The sequence below is a fragment of the Macrobrachium rosenbergii genome, chromosome 3 (assembly GCF_040412425.1).
Source record: "Macrobrachium rosenbergii isolate ZJJX-2024 chromosome 3, ASM4041242v1, whole genome shotgun sequence".
Lineage (NCBI taxonomy): Eukaryota > Metazoa > Arthropoda > Malacostraca > Decapoda > Palaemonidae > Macrobrachium > Macrobrachium rosenbergii.
Genome location: NC_089743.1, coordinates 80,307,529 through 80,326,374, shown reverse-complemented (window position 1 = coordinate 80,326,374; position 18,846 = coordinate 80,307,529). Strand labels below are relative to the sequence as shown.

The 18,846-nt window shown below is 35.8% G+C and overlaps 1 protein-coding gene across 1 annotated transcript in view; it reads left to right on the top strand.

The window, feature by feature from the left end:
* Nucleotides 1–14,450, top strand: part of LOC136851612 (latrophilin-like protein 1) — an 86,774-nt gene extending 72,324 nt beyond the window's left edge. The window contains exons 20-23 of the mRNA XM_067125980.1: nucleotides 1,222–1,285; nucleotides 5,804–5,975; nucleotides 6,610–6,734; nucleotides 13,380–14,450. Coding sequence (XP_066982081.1) covers nucleotides 1,222–1,285; nucleotides 5,804–5,975; nucleotides 6,610–6,734; nucleotides 13,380–13,631 — 613 coding nt within the window. The 3' untranslated portion in view covers nucleotides 13,632–14,450. The remainder of the gene's footprint in view (nucleotides 1–1,221; nucleotides 1,286–5,803; nucleotides 5,976–6,609; nucleotides 6,735–13,379) is intronic.
* Nucleotides 14,451–18,846: the final 4,396 nt, after the last annotated feature.

Here is an 18,846-nt window from a genome sequence, read left to right as displayed (position 1 = left end):
GGTTGTCTAGTGAGTGTTAATTGCATGTATGATGATCTTGTAATACTGGCTTTCAAAGGAAACACTAGTATCATAGAACAATCTGCCAGGATCTCATTGACAGATTATTTTGTTTTTATTAAGGTGTAGGACACTTCCAAGATATTGTCTATTCTCACAGAGTTATATAATCATACTGTTGCTATTTTAAATTTTCTCATCCCTACAGAGGTCGTTGAGTAGCTTATGAGACTTGATATCATGTGGTTGACTTGGATACTATGTTTGCCAAATTAATAAACAATCCACTGGAGTTGTGTGTTCTAATGAGCCAACTGGAAATCTCTGTAGTCAGAGGGAAATCTAAATAATTGACTGCGTGCTCAGATTAGTGATGGGTATTTGTCCTTCCCTAAGCATTATGGATCATGGAGATTAGACTAGTCACCTGGAGATGATTCAGAAACTTGTTCATAGTTAGAGATAGGTAAATATATTTACTATTGACTACAAAATTACAATACTTTCATATTCACAATAGATTCAAAATTACATTTTCATATCTTACAGAAGATAATTTTTTGGTCCAGTCAGCAACAAAACATCATAACCAGCTTTCTCAACATGCTGTCAGATTTATGAATTAGGGCAAGAAGCTTCTCAGACTGGATGATGAGTATAAAAGGAAAAGGATTCCATAGATGTAGGAGGACATTCTTTTGACTTCAGGGTTTTTGTTGCCTTTCCAACTTAATCGTCATCCTGGGACATGGCAATAAATAAATAAGTGTTGCAGTGTGATCTTTCCGGGAAGAGCTCTAATGCAAGCCTTCTTACAGTCTCTCAAATTTCTCCACTTTAGTAGCTGAAAAGGACACATTTACTGAATAGACAAGTTGATGTTTAGCTGAAAATTAGAATACAAACACTGAAGATAGCAGGTGAGAGCCATTGGATTTTTAAACCTTCCAAAGGGGAGTGAACAGTTTTTATCAAATAAGTCAGATATGTGGTTAATACTGTGAACCTGAAGTGTAAGGCTATCTGAGTCAATGTAGTGATGAAAGTGGTGTTTCTATTCCATTGTAAAAAATTTCAATATAGAACAAATAAAATGTGCAGATAAGTATATAAGTTCATTTTCAAGGCAGTCATACTATTATGTACAACTTACTACTTTTATATACATAGCTAAGCAGGCTCACCTAGCTTTCTTTGGTGACATTTTGTTTCCCATTTCAGTTGCTGGTTGGAGCCTTCAGGCCTTCTTTGGGGCTTTGCTGGAACCATTGGTACCATTATACTGGTAAGACAATATTTGGTGTAAAAAGTGGTTTTTAATATATTTTTGTCTGATGGTGATGTCAGGTAATTAAAAAATGTCTACTAAAAACAAAACATGTTGTTCATACAACCCCATTAATAATTTAATACCTTGCTTCTTTGCAAATTACACTGCAATTTCAACAACTTGTTAAAGCCTTAATGACAAAGGCCCCTCTGCACCTGGTCAGACCATATTGTGTCAGTCTGTCAGACTTTGTTCTGTGACAACCTCACCTCAAAGTGTAAGAGAAGGGGGGAGGGCACCATGGTTTGTGTAAAATTAAACTGTAAAAACATTTGTTCATTACAAACTCATTAATCAAATATAGTCTGAACTGTAGTGTAAAAGTGAGGGTGAAGATAAGGGATAGGAGTGTGATGAGAAGAGAAGAATGTAAGAACAGTATGCCCTCTCTGTTGATGGAGTCAGGATGTTGTAGAGCAAATTTTGTGGTATTTATAGTGGACTGGAAGCTGTAAAACAGGCAGTAGAAAGTAGTCAGGCACTTTAAGTGCATGCCACTCACTATTCACATGAGGGTGAAGGTAGATACTCCACAAAAATACACCTCCAATGTATGCCAACAACATGAGGAATGAGGATGAATAAGTCAGCTCCCTACCAAACAGTAAAACATGTTCTGCCACAGCATTTTGTCCCAGTAAGTAAACATTAAGAGAACAACAGATCACATCATGTAAATAAAATCTTGAAAGAGTTCTGGTGTCCCTAGGTAGCTCTAGTTTGTATCTCTATAAATAGTTTCCTTCTGCAGAGGGGTACCAGTTACTGTATGAGCTATGTATTAAAGCTAATGTGTGAAATTGGTGAAGCTCTAATTATGGCAGAGTGCTCCAGATTGAGCTTAAAGGCTAACATAGACAAAAGGGCATGGACATTCTGAGCTGGGTAAGGTCTTCCTTGAAATGTCCAAGTAATCATAGAAGGTCACCTGAGCTGGAATGAGATTGCATTATTTGAGTTTAGTAGATTCCTAGAGCAGTGAGGAGGAAACGGCCTGAAGCTGTGTTTACTGATGGTTCATACTGAACGAAGGAGGCTGTACTCATTAGAAGAAGAATGACTGGTCCACATTCTCCAACCAGTAAAACATCTTGTGGCAATGATCAGCCACTATGAGTATACATCAGAGACTTATAGGTTACAACTGACATTCCAAGTACCTGCTTTAAGAATGGCAGAGAGTTCCAGATTGTATTTAAAAGCTACGAAAGATGAAGGGCATGAACTTCATAAGTCTTGATCCTGAGGTGAATAATGTCTTTGTGTGGAACATCCAAGTAAACACATGAGATCAGCTGATGGAGCCAGGCTGAGACTTTATTCTTTAGTAAATCCTTATAGCTACGGTGTAGGAAGAGGCTAGAAGGAGACAATCCAAAGTCCTGTGTGTGCGGGTGATAGTCCTGATGTTTCTTATCAGACAAAGGTGACAGTCCTCATCATCAGAAGGTAAAGCAGTAATAACAAAGGAAGCAACTGAGTCACACTTCCCTGAAAGCTGGATCTTGCCTACAAAATCTGGAGCAAATGAGAGTCTAACAAAAGACAAGCAGTGAGAATGAGACTTCCCCTGTCAAGGTATGTTCATTGATATACTTAAAGGAGGCAGTGACTATTGGGGCTGTGCAAAAGCAATGCCAAGATATAACTCAGAGGTTTGATCATAGACGTAGGAATCAACTTAGCAAAGTGGCAAAATAGGTCCAAAATGTTCGGATCATTTTCTAAATTCACTCCATGCTGAGAGGTAACCATTGAGAGAACCACCATGTAGCCTTTAATAGATGAGAAAGAGAGAGAGAGAGAGAGAGAGAGAGAGAGAGAGAGAGAGAGAGAGAGGAGGAGAGAGGGGGTTGGAGAAAGAGCTTCTTAATCCTTATGAAGAAGAAGGTGGCTAACACTGGAACAAAAGCTACAAGTGTAGGAGCATGTACCCAATTCATTTCACTTCTCAGTGAACCTCTGAGACTTTCCTTTACAGAGGTAGTCATAGTGAATTAATGGTATAATAAGTTAAAAATAAGTAAAAACAAACACAAAAATGAGGCATTCAAATCGGTACAGAATCGGAACAAATTGATGGGGTGTTTTTCTAGACCTTTATATACTTTTCCTGGAAATAAACTACTGTTTTTTTTAACAAACACTGAACAATAAAATTTTTTTTAATTATTTGGACAGCTTGCAACAAATTACATGACTTATGTTTATATATGACTTAGAAATAAAGCTAGTCAGTCTCAGTGGGATAGTTAAAGAATGCTGATAAATTAGCCCATTGCAATCTTGGTACAAAACAAGAAGCGAATTAAGAATTTAATATCAAGTTAAAAACAATTATAAACAAACACAAAAACAAACCATTGAAATCTATACAGGATCTGAACAAACTGAGAAGCATCCTGTATTCCGTAAGTTCATAATGATAAAGAACTGTACCCGTAACAAATTTTCTTCTAATAAAAAGTATAAGCAAAAGAACACATGCTGAAAAATATTCGTTATCGTACCTAAAACAATATTATCTGTCTTCTTTACAAGGTTGTTTTGTATCAACAAAATTACCAAAGAATTTTATATCTTGAGTCGTGGATGACCGTAAATATCAGTGGGATCGCTAATGGGGGGTGAGGGGGCGCCTGGGCTTCCCCAGTCAGATGTTTGGCCCCCACTGGGCCCCCCGTTGAAATTCCCTTTGTAGCTAAACTTTAAACCCTTTGGTGGTCAAAAGCAGAATTATTGTTACTATAGGTTTTTAACACTAAAGACATGTTTATTCATGATGTTTTGATCCAACTTAATGTTATCAAGTTATGTATGAAGTGATTGAAACTAAGTTAAAGTTTTGAATAAGTGCAATGCAATTTGTTATTGCTGCTTAGAGTTAATTTGCAGGGAGAGGAGGTGAAGAAGAGGGAATGGGATCTGTTGAAATTTTTAAGAGATTTTGGAGGGTCAAAAGTCTTTTGTGTTATTGATGATATGCACTATTTTGATATATTTACATGACAAGGATATTACTATACTTCAATTGAAAATTAAAACTTGATAACAGAAATTAGGCTAGTGTTAAATATAAGGTTGAGGAAATTTACATTACAGTATTTGATACATTTGCATAAAGTAAGAGTTGAAAGTTAATTGAAAATTGAGCTTTACTAATACTATTATTTTCCTTCATTCACTTGGATGTATACATTCAAGAATATTATATTTTACTAACTACAGAATTGGTGCATTAGTTTTGTGTAATTTTCTTTGGCCGCCCCTAACAAATATCGTGGCCCCACCTAGGCCCCCCCCTGATAGAATGCCAGATTTGGCATGACATCCTGTAACTTATTGGTGTCTAAAACCTAACGACTTCTACTGGGAGCTTTACATCTTCAGGAAATAATTCTTTTGCAGTATCCAGTTCAGTCAAGAGATCACATCCATTAATATCACTATTTTCTTGGTACCTTAACTTATTATCCAACCTTGACATGGCTACTGTTTATTTTTATCTGGCAGATCTTTTAGGTTATTTAAAATTCCCCCATGTGTTATTGAAAACTTTGTAACTGTTCAAATCTCTCTGATAAAGAATTAATAGCTCCGTCAAATATTACACTGAACACATGATTTTTAAGTTTCTTTTCTGGATCATCTGCATTTGGAATCTCGTTAATGCACTCTTATTCAAACAGCCTCCTTTTCCTGCTTATTCTTTTGCATGATAATTAATTAAGTAATCAATGACACTGTTCGTTAATGAAACTATGGTAGAGAGTTCCAAAGAGGTGTTCTGCATAGTTTTGCTGATAACATTTACTCTGGCTAAGACGTCATACCAGACAGTCATCATTACTTTTTTGTTACAAGTCTTCTTCATGTTGCATTCTAGGAGCAGAAGCAAGCATTTCTGACAGTTCATAAAGAGCTTCTCGGATTCTTTGTCTTGTTAGTTTTTAATAGTTTGTGTTTGATCACAATAACAGAAAGAATTATAATCAGGTTCTCGAAAATTTCACTGCACTCAAGAAATTTACCATTTTGGTTTTTAATTTCTTTTTATTTATTTTCACATTTTTTCCTTCTTATTTGGAAGACCCCAAACACATGACATGGAGCTCACTAACACATGGTGCCCCCGGGCGACTGCCCGAATTGCCTGTACCTTGAGCTGGCCCTCAGTCAATCCATTGCTTGCTGTGTCCCCTTGGCTTATGGTTGCAGCACTTGACTTTTGTTGGATAGGCCTATGGATCACTCCAAGCCTACCACCTTTCCACCCAGCTGTAAATGGGTACCATTATCTGCTAGATTCAAGATGCAGTGGGTTGGGGCTAGGAATGTCAACCCTGCATACTCTCCCAGAGGGAAGAAAAATTAATTTTGTGAAAAAATGTGTATTAAATCTATTATATATTTGATATATATAATAATTATGCAGCAAAGAAGAATAGTACTTACAATCCATATCATCCACAGATTAATATGATAGCATTTGTCATGGTGATGTGCATCGTTTGGAAAAGCAGATTAGTTGGTGATTCACATATGCAAAACACTAAACCCGCCTGCCATAAACTATTGGGATCCCTAACCATATTTGTTGTTCTTGGACTCACATGGATCTTTGGCTTTTTCTACTTCACAGAAGGTAAATTTTTCTTTTTAATTTTTCTAAACCCATGCATTGATACATTGATAAATTATTGGTAACCATTGATGAACAAAATCTGTATGCACTCTCAGTAAGTAATCCATTGCAATTAAACTAGGCTCTTTTGACTAGAATTTTCATGTCTAAATTTTCACTATTGTTCACTTCTATATACAAGTGCTTGTGAGTTTCAGCTTCCAAAACCTCCTCCATACTTATGACCTTATGTAGAATTAACATTGTATTTATGTTAAGAGGGTACCCATTTACAAGGAAAAATGCATGAAGTATTTCAGTATAAAGCTTCCCTTACTGTCTTCAAAGACATGATAAGCTCTGTATTATCGTCATCCTGATGTTAATGATGCTTTTTATGATTTGAAATATGTACATTTGTCATTCAAGTTGTCTGCATTAAACCATAGTTACAAACCTTGGCAAATATGTTCGGCGCTGAAGAATGTCATGTAAGGCTTAATATGTCTTGTCCCTTAGACAAGTCATGCAATATTCATTTTGATACATATTCCAACTTTCCATTAATTTATAGCAAACTACATATTCTCATGTGTAGTAGATGCTTACAGTTTTGCAATAACAGGTACCTCACAATCTGTCACTTTCTTTTCAGCTTCCATCCATCTATCATTAGTCTTCACTGTTATGAATTCTCTCCAGGGGGCCAGCTTAGTTTTATTTGGAATATTTTTAGATGCAGATGTCAGAAGAGAACTTAATGAGATCTTCAAAAGAACGGTAAGTGAATGCAACTTTTACAGCAGTGAAGATAGCAGGTCAGTAATTATTTTTGTAATGTTACAATATGTTTTAAAAACATAAAGGTAAAATGAAGGGGAAAATGAAGCCAGAATATCCATCTTCAGCTATAACAGTTGCCTTTAGGCTTATGCTGGGGAGACCAGAAGCAGTCTTGAAAAACAACACGGAGCACCAAAGAGCTTTTTGTGTTAATAAAAGAAACAATACATTAGCTACACATTGTTTGGATTTTAGTCACAATGAATTTTAAGGATAGTAAACTTTGATACATAAACAATAAGGTAAAGCAATGCAGGGTTGTGAAGGGTGTCTCAATTAACTCCTTACCAATTTTGCCTAGAAACCAATCTTTTAAAATCTTATACAGTATAAGATTAATGCCAGCCATGTTCATAGAGAAACTAAGCTCTCCAAATTCATAAGGGATGTTATAATCCTGGCTTATTCCTTGAACTGTTGGAATGCCAAATACTGTAGTTGTCCTTTGTGACGCACACCCAGGATTAACACCCACCATCGAGCAGCAGATAGGTGGCACAGCTGTAGCAAACCAAAATGGTCAGGTGGCCAGATAGTTAGTTATAAATGATTTGTTTAACCAGACCATCGAGCAGCAGATAGGTGGCACAGCTGTAGCAAACCAAAATGGTCAGGTGGCCAGAAGATCAAGCAGGAATGTGATACATGTATAGATAATCTGTCCAAGTAAAAATTCTGATTTAGTTTCATTCCATCTGACTATGAGGACAGCATTCCCCATAAAGCATAAGGATTTTAAGTGTTTTTTTAACAGTACCTGTATACCAAGGCTTACCCATAATGATCCTATATTATCTTTGGGATTGTTCTTCATAATCATCATGTAACAGTTTGTCAGCACCTGTTTGACCGAGATAGCACTATCCTGCATGGAAAGAGTACTAGAGGACATTGGTGAGATGTTCAAGCTCTCTGAGTGGTGCTTAGAAGCTCATAGGATAAGCTTTGTGGAATGCCAGAAGCTAAAGAAGAAGTCTAGCAGGAGCATCAAGAAACCCAGTGACTTAAAAGATGGCTGAGCAGAAGCAGGCAGACAAGAGTGAAGGTAGGTGCTTTGTGTGTCACAGCCAAGATACTTAGCCAAAACCTGTGCTTATTATGAATAAAGACTAGCAGAAGTTTAAGCAAAATCCAGCCAGTGCTACGGTAATGGCAGAACCAATGGAGATGATCACTATCATAATTTATGGAAATGTCAACATGGCCCAATTGGAAGACTATGTTGAAGAGGGTAAGCTAAAGCTAGCAGATGGAGCTCAAATACCTGTTGCACTAGGAGCATGCATATCTGAGGAGCAGAGGAAGACACTATAATTTACAAGTTAGTGAAGGTTATGGAGGCAAGGAGAAAGTAAATACACTATGAGATACAGGTGGAGCAAGTGCATATGTATATAGAAGTTTGGTAACTGAGGACCAAATGACCAATAAGAAATTGGTTTGTGCACTCATTGATAAAGAGTATCCTTAGATATCCTGACTATGTAGGGGAATTACATGCTGTGTGCCTAGATAGTCTCATTTATGATCTTATTCTTGGAAACATTCCAGCTATAAGGACTACAAAGAAATGGCTAAAGCTGAGGCTGAGATGGTCTTGAAAACTATAGGGACGAAAGACCAAAAGGACGAGCCACAGAAAAGTGATGTAGGATGGATCCGGAAAGGGCTAGTACTGAGACAGCAGCAGTTGTGACCAGACCCCAAGTCCAGTGAGAGACACAGCATCAAGCCAATAGCAGTAACTTCTAGCATCTTGCTTGTAGGAACAGACTAACTAAATAAAGCCCTGCAGAAGGATCCAGTCTAGTCTAGGAGTGAGCAACAGCCAAGACTGATGCAGAATAGAGTGAAGAAACTCATTCAGCTGAATGGTTGCATTGTGTTTTCCAGGCCAAGAAGGATTGCTATTAATTGTAGTAAGTCCTAGTTCTGGGAATGTATTTTGCCCAAGCAATGAAGTTGACCCATGAATCATAGTCAAGTTATAATCTTGGAGCTAAGAAGACTGTCGACTGTACAGTCAGCAGTTCCCATTGGCCAGGAGTGGTTGCTGATGTTACCAGATTTTTCAGGTCTTGTGACACTGGCCAGAAGACAGCAACAAGGTATTTACCAACACATTAACACTATGGAGAATGCCATTAATGGACAAGCTATTCAAGAGAGTAGTGGTAGATCTGATTGGACCTATATTGCCATTATCAGAGGGGCAACAGGTACCTCTTGTCAGTGATGGACTTTACTATGAGATACCCAGAGGCATTAGCACAGTATGTAGCAGGGTAGAATTCCCAAGGAAATGCTTAGCAACCAAGGTATCCAGTCTACTTATGAGAGGACGAAGAGGATGAGCCATCTGGTGAGCATCAAGCAGCTGTGAATGATGCCATATAACACAAGATGTAACAGATTTTGTGTGACCAAAGGATTGGAACTGGTATCTACCAGCTATCTTTTTTGCATACTGAAAAGCAATTCAGTCCAGCACCAGATTTTTACCGTTCAAGCTACTGTATGTTGGTGCTGAAAAAATTGCCTGGCAGAGATGTGTTGACTAATTAAGGAGAGTTTCTAAACTGCTCAAGGACACCAGAGATCGTCAGTTCAAGGTGGGACAGAAAGTGTTAGTGTTATCACCATCAGAGGCAAACAAGCTGACATTGCAGTGGAGAGGGCCACGTGAGTTCAAGGAAATTGTTAACCATGGAATACGAGATTGATGTTGGTGTAGAACTGAAGACTGTGTGCCGACATCTTGACCATCTACAATGAGAGGAAGTGAATGAAACAGCAGAAGCTGTCACTGAAGAGGAGAGATACCTGAGTACACCCATTATCAAGAAGGAAGCCAAAGGAGGCTATGTAATGGTGAGGACTGGTTGGAACTTTTACCACAGGAAGAAGAGGAGAAATACCAAGATGTCAGCATTAGCAGTGACATTGGCAAGCAGCAGAAGAAGCAGGTATTACAGTTGCTGGAATGTTATCATGACATATTAAGTAGGAATCCAAGAAAGACTTCACTGTGAGAACACTGCATTGAAGTTGTGATAGACCAAGAAGGCATAGCAAAAATATACAGTATCCTGTACTGTTTGCTACTAGAGAACTGATTAGGAAGAAGTTGCTGAGATACTAGAAATGGGGATCACTGAAAGGTGAACTTATACATACTATTCATGAGCAGTGATGGTGAGGAATAGAGATGGATCAAACAGGTTTCATTTGGATTACCATCGACTAAACAGTTTGATAACAAACTGACAGGAGATCCCAAGATGGAGTTGAGCAAGGAATACTGGCAGATCCCAGTGGAAGAAACATCAATGAAGACAGCTTTCACAGTTTCAGGTAGATGTTACCAGTTCAGGAGGATGCCATGCGGATTAATGAATTTGGTAGCAACTTTCAACATGGTGATGAGGAAGATGCTAGTTGAAGCTAAGAACATACAGCATCATGCAAAGAACACATCCAGGTACTCAGAACTTAATCCAGAGAGTCGGGGGACAAAAGAGTCTATTCTAGAGAGTGAGAGAAGTAGGAACAACTATCCAGCCTTCCAAGTTCTACAACAAGTATAGCAAAATGGAATTCCTGGCACACACAGTCAGGTGCAGTAGGATAGCTTTGGATGAAGCAAAGCTGTTGATAGTCCAGAGTGCACTGCTGCTAAAAACCAAGACGTAAATGAAATGTTGATACTGTGAGTCCTAGATTTCAATAATACTTTAGTTGTGAGGACATATGAATAGAATGGATTTAGAGGCTTGCTCCTACAAGACTTTGCAATGGCATGTGTCCAATTGGTTATGCAAGTAAGAAATTCTAGAAGCACAACTGCTGCATGATCAAGAAGGAATGCTAGTAACAGTATTTGCTTAAGTTAAGAGATGCTATCTGTACCTGTGTAGGTGGATTTCAGGACACAGACGGCCCACAAGCCACCTGCTTATGTATACAGTGTAAGATTGAAAGTTCAAGGATCACTGTGAGTTTCTAGTGGAGAGCATTCCAGGAAAGCTGACCATTAGCACAGATAACCTCAACACATTAAATTGATAAAAAAAAAGATTGTCAGAAAAGTTTTCTCTAATGTGGATGCGTTGTTAAAATAAAAATTGTGATATGGATTATTTTTTCTTTTGTGTAAGTCCAAGTTTTCTCTAATGTGGATGTGTTGTTAAAATAAAAATTATGATATGGATTATTTTTTCTTTTGTGTAAGTCATTCTGGTTATGTTTCTTTGTTGCAGGTTTGAAAGTAGTAAAATCTCTCATTTACTCTAATGTTCTAGAAATTTAGTTGTTAATTTCATTTAGACACTTTTTTTGGGAGTTGAAGTGTTTAGTAAGATGTTAGAGGATTCCCTTATTTTTATTCATCTAAAAGCATGTTAATTATGATTTTATTATATAATCTGTTTATTTGAGATATATCCAGTCTGGCTTAGTTGACCAACATTACATATTGTATGCCTTATTGGAGAGAGAGAGAGAGAGAGAGAGAGAGAGAGAGAGAGAGAGAGTGTGTGTGTGTGTGTGTGTGTGCCAGAATTTTTTTTAGAGAAAGAAGAATACAGTGTTTTCAGTCAGTGGAATTTATTGTAGCATTTTGCTTTACAAGAGGAGCTGTTTTGAGGGCAGTCCCTGATAGACCACTTTGATGAGTACAATCTGCCAGTAGTTATTATCTCCTGAGTAGATGAGCCAAACATGACACCATTGTATTACAATCTTAATTGAGCAGAAGTTGATCATAAATAAAATTAAATAAATTATCCTTTGTAGTACCACAATGTTTATAATGTTGTGCATGCTCCTTTTAACCTCAGTTTGAATTCTGATGTGGAAGGAAAGTCTTTTCCATTTAATTTCCTATTTTGGAATTCAAGGTTCTCAGTTGAAGATATATCCAAAAATACAAGGTAACTGAGAAGTTAACAGCTTGTATGTATTCCAGTATAAAAAAAAAAAGCTCTCAGCATTACATTGCCAGGATGAGGATGGGGAATTTTAGTTCTTGAAGTGAATTGACAAGGGGTCTGGTCAGTAATTGGACAGGTGGCTAAGAGAGAATGCTAGATGATATTGGCACATAGGCCACTCAACCAACCTTGAATTTAGGCAGGACTTCAGTTGGGGGAAGATAACTTTACTGCACATAAATTCTGTTGTTATTACATAAAAAAAAGTATTACTAATACTTTGGTATTGGCTCTTAACCCCTTGTGGATGGGTAACACACATATATGTTTACGTATAGCTTTGTGGTGAAGTCCAGCTAGCATACTTACAGAACAGTCTATGTTCAAGATTTCATGCCATTCAATTTGAACAAATTTTGTGAAAGAAATGTTTACATCACTTCTGTGGGCCATAACTGACTTTTGGCAACTCACACAGCCTGTCTCTTGGAGCTTAGTAGAGGATAGAGATCAGTCTGACTTGAGATGTCATAGTGCAACATACTGCCGCTCCCTAACCCAGGGCATCTCGTAAATATTTTACAGTAACTATGCTCAGAATTTGTTACTGATTTTAGTTCTTATCTTTTATGACATTCTGTGAGCTGTAATTATAATTTTACAAAATAAGATAAAAAAAAAAAGATATTAGAAAATTTATAACACGGTAAAATTAGCATATTTTTAAGACTGTCTTTTGTTAAAGAGGCCCCATGCAGGGTGGTTGAAAATATTCACTTTCAACATCCCAGGAAAGGTACAGAAAATTTGTTAGAGTTTTTTTTCTTACACCATACAAATGCACATCTTCCTCTTTCCATTGATGTGTTTTTTTTTAATTGGCCATCCTTAAATTTAGCCCGGGCCAGGGGTGTGCTTAATATATATTTAGCCCGGACTGTGAGGGTTAATTACAGAACTTGTACCACAGCTTTTATTTAGATTGTAGTGTATCAATGTCAATTTTTTACATGTGATTTTGTAATTCATCTGTCTTTTGCCAAAATTTAGGGATAGCAAGTATATTTCCTGCCCCATTTGGCTATACCCATGAAGGGTCAAGAATTACACCTACTAGAGCTTTCATTCTAAGGGGAAAAAGTACCTATACACTATTCCCTAAAACCATCAGCAGGATACAATATGAACTGAATAACTTTATAATATGAACTGAATAACTTTTTATATTCATTTTGTCAAAGATATATAATTTCAAAGGCATTGGTTCATTGCTGTAGGCTAATGTCATCACTTTTATAAGTACTTTTATTCATTTATTTTTATATCACTCAACACAGTAAAGGACTTTTAGAAAAAAGATCCCTTATTATTTGTGCTGTTAAGCAATAGTTTCATTTTATAGACAGAAAGGGAAAGCTCACCTGCTGTTTAGTTTATGCAATGACAAGTGTTTTATATTTTTGCTCTATGGAAATCCAAATTATCTTGTATTGATTGTACAGGTACTTTCACTTGAATTAAGATCGATAGGTATCATATATTGCAGATATGGCTTCAAAGCTCCGTACATAAGTTTTTATACTTGATCTTATAAAATAGCGTGCCTCGGATTGACACATAAAATATCTGTTTTCTTGTAATTTATTTACAGATTGATAACTGCGGTCTTTTCCGATGCTGCCGAAGCAGTCGTCCTACAGCTTTAGAGGATCCTTCTTCAGCAAATGCCAAGCATTATGTAGAACTCTCTCTTATGAATGGAACAGAAAGCAGTGACTTAAAAAGTGATTCGTTTTATACGGAATCTGAAGGCACGCCCACAGTAATACATATTCCTAAAAAGCCCCGAGGAAAGAGAGTAGCTGAAGTTTGTCGGCTGTTTGAGAAAACTGACAGTGGGTGAATTGAGTGTTCTTATGATTGAGACGTTCAATCCTGGCTCATCCTGCCCCAAATCCTGAGATGTATTGTTGATACAGCTTTTATGCTACACACACAAGTCATACCTTAATGGTCAGCTGTGAAAGAAGTGAAAAATTAAAATGAAAACAAAAAGGATTCACTATTGGTGAGAATTTCTATAGTAGGCACAAGTACCTCAGGGGGCTGTGATTTTATCAATTGTAAATTAAACCATTGTTATTATGCTTGATTCAAGAATAAGCACATTCAGGTCTTTGCCTCTTCACTAAGCCCTCAGTAAAAGAGATATGAATTTTTATGCCTGATTTGGATGTAGCTGAATTTGAGAAATTCTGCAGATGATATCTGATACGACACTGATATTTTTTTTATTTCTTTCATATATTCAAGTGATGTTTTTTCTCCTTTTGTAGTGAAATTAACCTTATAACTCAGGGCTGCATTTTCTTTAGGAATAAAAGGTGGATTGGTTGATAACATGATTAATCGTTGGGCAAAACCCAGAACTTATGAAAAGTAACACTCCTTAATTAAACAGATTTACTGAAAATATGTTAAGGTTGGAAGAGATGCTGTATGTGAGTTGATGTTAAGTACAATTTCTCTACCTTTACAATATTGTTTGTGACATTGTTATATCTTTTCTATATTTTTTTTTACTTAAAATCTTAACCTTTAACTTCTAGTGGAACCAATTCTGACAGAGTTGTCAGCATGTGGCCATATGTGATAGTTCAGATTAACTTCAAATTTCATGTGATAAAATTTTTTTGCAGGCATGTGATATATACATACATAAACACGTAATATATATATATATATATATATATATATATATATATATATATATATATATATATATATATATATATATATATATATATATATAATCTTAACCTTTAACTTCAAGTGAAACCAATTCTGACAGAGTTGTCAGCATGTTGCCATATGTGATAGTTCAGATTAACTTCAAATTTCACTTGATAAAATTTTTTTGCAGGAATGTGATATATACATACATAAAAGTGTATATATATACAGTATATATATGTATCTATATATATGTAGAATCTACTGGTCACTTTTACCAGACACATATGTAATTCTAATAGCCACAATGCCCTCTTAACTTCTCGAATTCGTTGTGCTTTTTTGGATATGCTGGTAACTACGAAACCGATAATATCCAAACGGAAGAAATTGAAAAGCCTGTGAACGCCGGTCGCGGGAAGTGAACCCTCATTACCATATTCACAAGGAGGTCGGGTTGCCGATCTGACCACATGGTCAGGTCGGCAACACGACCTCCTTGTGACTATGGTAATGAGGGTTCGCTTGCCGGTCGCGGGAAGCGAACCCTCATTACCATATTCACAAGGAGGTCGGGTTGCCGACATGACCACGTCCCGCGACCGGCGTTCACAGGCTCTTCAATTTCTTCTGTTTGGATATTTTCAGTTTCGTAGTTGCAAGCATATCCAAAAAGTGCAAAGAATTCGAGAAGTTAAGAGGGCATTGTGGTTATTAGAATTACATCTATATATATATATATATATATATATATATATATATATATATATATATATATATATATATATATATATATATATATATATATATATATATATATATGTATATATATAATGTACTGTATATATGTATATGTATGTATATATATATATATATATATATATATATATATATATATATATATATATATATATATATATATATATATATATATATATATATATAGTATATATATATATATATATATATATATATATATATATATATATATATATATATATATATATATATATATATATATATATATATATATATATATATATATATATATATATATATATATATATATATATATATATATATATATAAGTAACCAATTGGTTCTTAGCCACATAAAATAAGTCTAATCCTTCAATAGCCCTAGGAGAGCTGTTAATCAGCTCAGTGGTCTGGTAAAACTAAGGCATACTTATATATATATATATATATATATATATATATATATATATATATATATATATATATATATATATATATATATATATATATATATATAGATATATATATATATATATACTGTATATATATAAACATGTTTATGTATGTATATATCACATGCCTGCAAAAAAATTTTATCAAGTGAAATTTGAAGTTATCTGAACTATCACATATGGCAACTTGCTGACAACCCTGTCAGAATTGGTTTCGCTTAGAAGCTAGTTGTTAAGATATATATATATATATATATATATATATATATATATATATATATATATATATATATATATATATATATATATATATATATATATATATATTGTAAGTAAGGCCAAACCGCTCTGTTCCTTGTGTTTTGCTCTCACATTTGCACATTAATAATGTCGTATTTGTCACTTGTTATTGTTTCAGATTCTTTATGTATCTCATTATATTTATCATTCATTTGGCAAAAGTTTGCCGATATATATATCTGTCTTGTAATGCCTGTATGTCATTTTATGTCTTTCAACAAATATAATTCTGTAATGGACGCAGCTAAATGAGGTCGCCCGCTACTTCCATTCGCCAATTATAAGTACTTGTCGTGAACAGCTAAAGAATCAGTCCACCTCTGACCTTTCTTGAACCAACCTCACACTGGTGACCCCGGAAATGACAGGTAGCAGCGGTTTGCCCCAGCCACATTAACGGACAACTACAGCGCGGCCTGCCATCCAGGAGAGCCTTAACGGATTAAACACAGTGTCAAGTTTAGGCCTCCGATAGCTCATTCCCTGGCGGAAGCCATGCCATTAATGGACTAAATACGGCGTACCCACCAAAGGGAATGTTTTGGCACTACAATCAGCATCATTAACAGACTCAACATAGCGCATTTTCCCACGTTTTGGTGCGTGAGCAATAAAGATGGCAGAAGATGAAATTCAATGCTAACACGCAAACGTCTGTCCGCCTCTCTCACTGAAAAAAGCAGACGTGGTCAAACTCCATCAGTTTTCGCGTGAAAACACAGCATCATGGTTCCAGCGGGCAGAAGTGCACTTCTGCATGGCACGCACAACAGACAATGCAAGCAAGTCTAACTTCACCATGGCAGCGCTCCCAGTTGAGGTGTTCAACAGGATCTCCCCCTGGCTCGACGCGCACGCAGACGAAGTCACATACTCAGCATTAAAAGGTAAACTAATCAAGACCTACTCAATGCCCGTGACGGAAAGAGCACAGCGCGCCAAGACTCAACCTGGCATCCCAGCCCCTCAGAGAAGCATCACCCAGAGAGGCCTGGGACGAACTGCAGGGACTCTCAACATTACCAGGCCGAGACGAGAACGGAGGATAAGGAAATCGACCGGCAAGGGCGATCTTTCTTCGACGCCCTCCTGCAGGAAGCGGCGAGCCAGGTAAGGACGCCGACGCCTCAACACTGGGACATTAATAGACGTTGCCCAGACGTTGCACGGGAACACACCGCCAGAGTTGTTGAGTTAGTTTGGTTGTTCAATCTTGATTGAACAACCAAACTACCTCAACAACTCTGTACCTGACGTGAGTTTACGGCCTGCCTGAATTCTTTCTTTATGTCACTCTACTTTTATACTCGCACAAACGGTAACGGTCTTCTTAATTTTGTCTTTCTTTTGTATAACTTTTTTTTTTTTTTATTTTTGATTGTAATTTTAAGTATGAGTCTGATTTTTATATTTATATTTTACTTATTCCAGCTTTGATAATGAAACAGATGTCTTGAAACGTAAGCACAAATAAATTTATGTCGTTATTATGGACGTCTTCCTCTGCCCTTGGTCCTATATATATATATATATATATATATATATATATATATATATATATATATATATATATATATATATATATATATATAATATATGTATGTATATATATATACACACACCAGTATAAGGCAGTCCCGGTTTAATATCAGTTCGCCACGACGTTCGAGGTTATGACGCTTTTAAATATATTCATCAGAAATTATTTCCCGACTTACGACGCATGTTCGGTTACGACGCCGTCGTGCGCCGATCCGACAGAAGAAATTTGGCCCCAAAACGGCAGAATAATCATAATTTGAAGGTTTTTTTGCCAAAAAACTCATAATAATGCAGTTTACGTCGTTTTCAATGCACCCAGAGCATTAAAAGTAAGGTTTTCTTATGATTTTGACGATTTTCGACGATTTTCCGAGTTCCCGGCGATTTTTCGGTTACGGCGCTGCAAGAAGAACGGAACCCCGTCGTAAACCGGGGACCGCCTGTATCTATATATGTATATAAGTTCCTCGTTGGACGAGTTAGTAGAGTTCTCGGCTAGCTCTCTGCTAGGCCCGAGTTTGAGACCCTGGCTGGTCAATGAAGAATTAGAGGAATTTATTTCTGGTGATAGAAATTAATTTCTCTGTATAATGTGGTTTGGGATTCACAATAAGCTGTAGGTCTGTTGCAAGGTAACCAATTGGTTCTTAGCCATGTAAAATAAACTAATCCTTAGGACCAGCCTAGGAGAATCTGTTAATCAGCTCAGTGGTCTAGTTAAACAAGTATACTCAACATGATTTATATTATATATATATATATATATATATATATATATATATATATATATATATATATATATATATATATATATATATATATCAGCTCAGTGTGTAGTTAAACTAAAGATACTCAACTTGATTTTTATATATATATATATATATATATATATATATATATATATATATATATATATATATATATATATATATTAATATATATATATATATATATATATATATATATATATATATATATATATATATATATATATATATATATATATATTATATATATATATAACATATATATATATATATATATATATATATATATATATATATATATATATATATATATATATATATATATATATATATAATGTTGGGAATTTCCTCGACAGACGTCTGCATTTTGTTGTGCCGATAGAATGCAACGATCAACCCATGATCTCAAAGTGACTTATTTATGCAAGGATAAACAAGTCACGCACCAGGTTTCTTCAATTTATTTACAAAAAGTAAAACGATCTCAGTCATCACTCTCACAACCCTCCATAAAAAAACACACACACTAAAGAACTTACAACCTCATTTCTCAAAACGAACATCG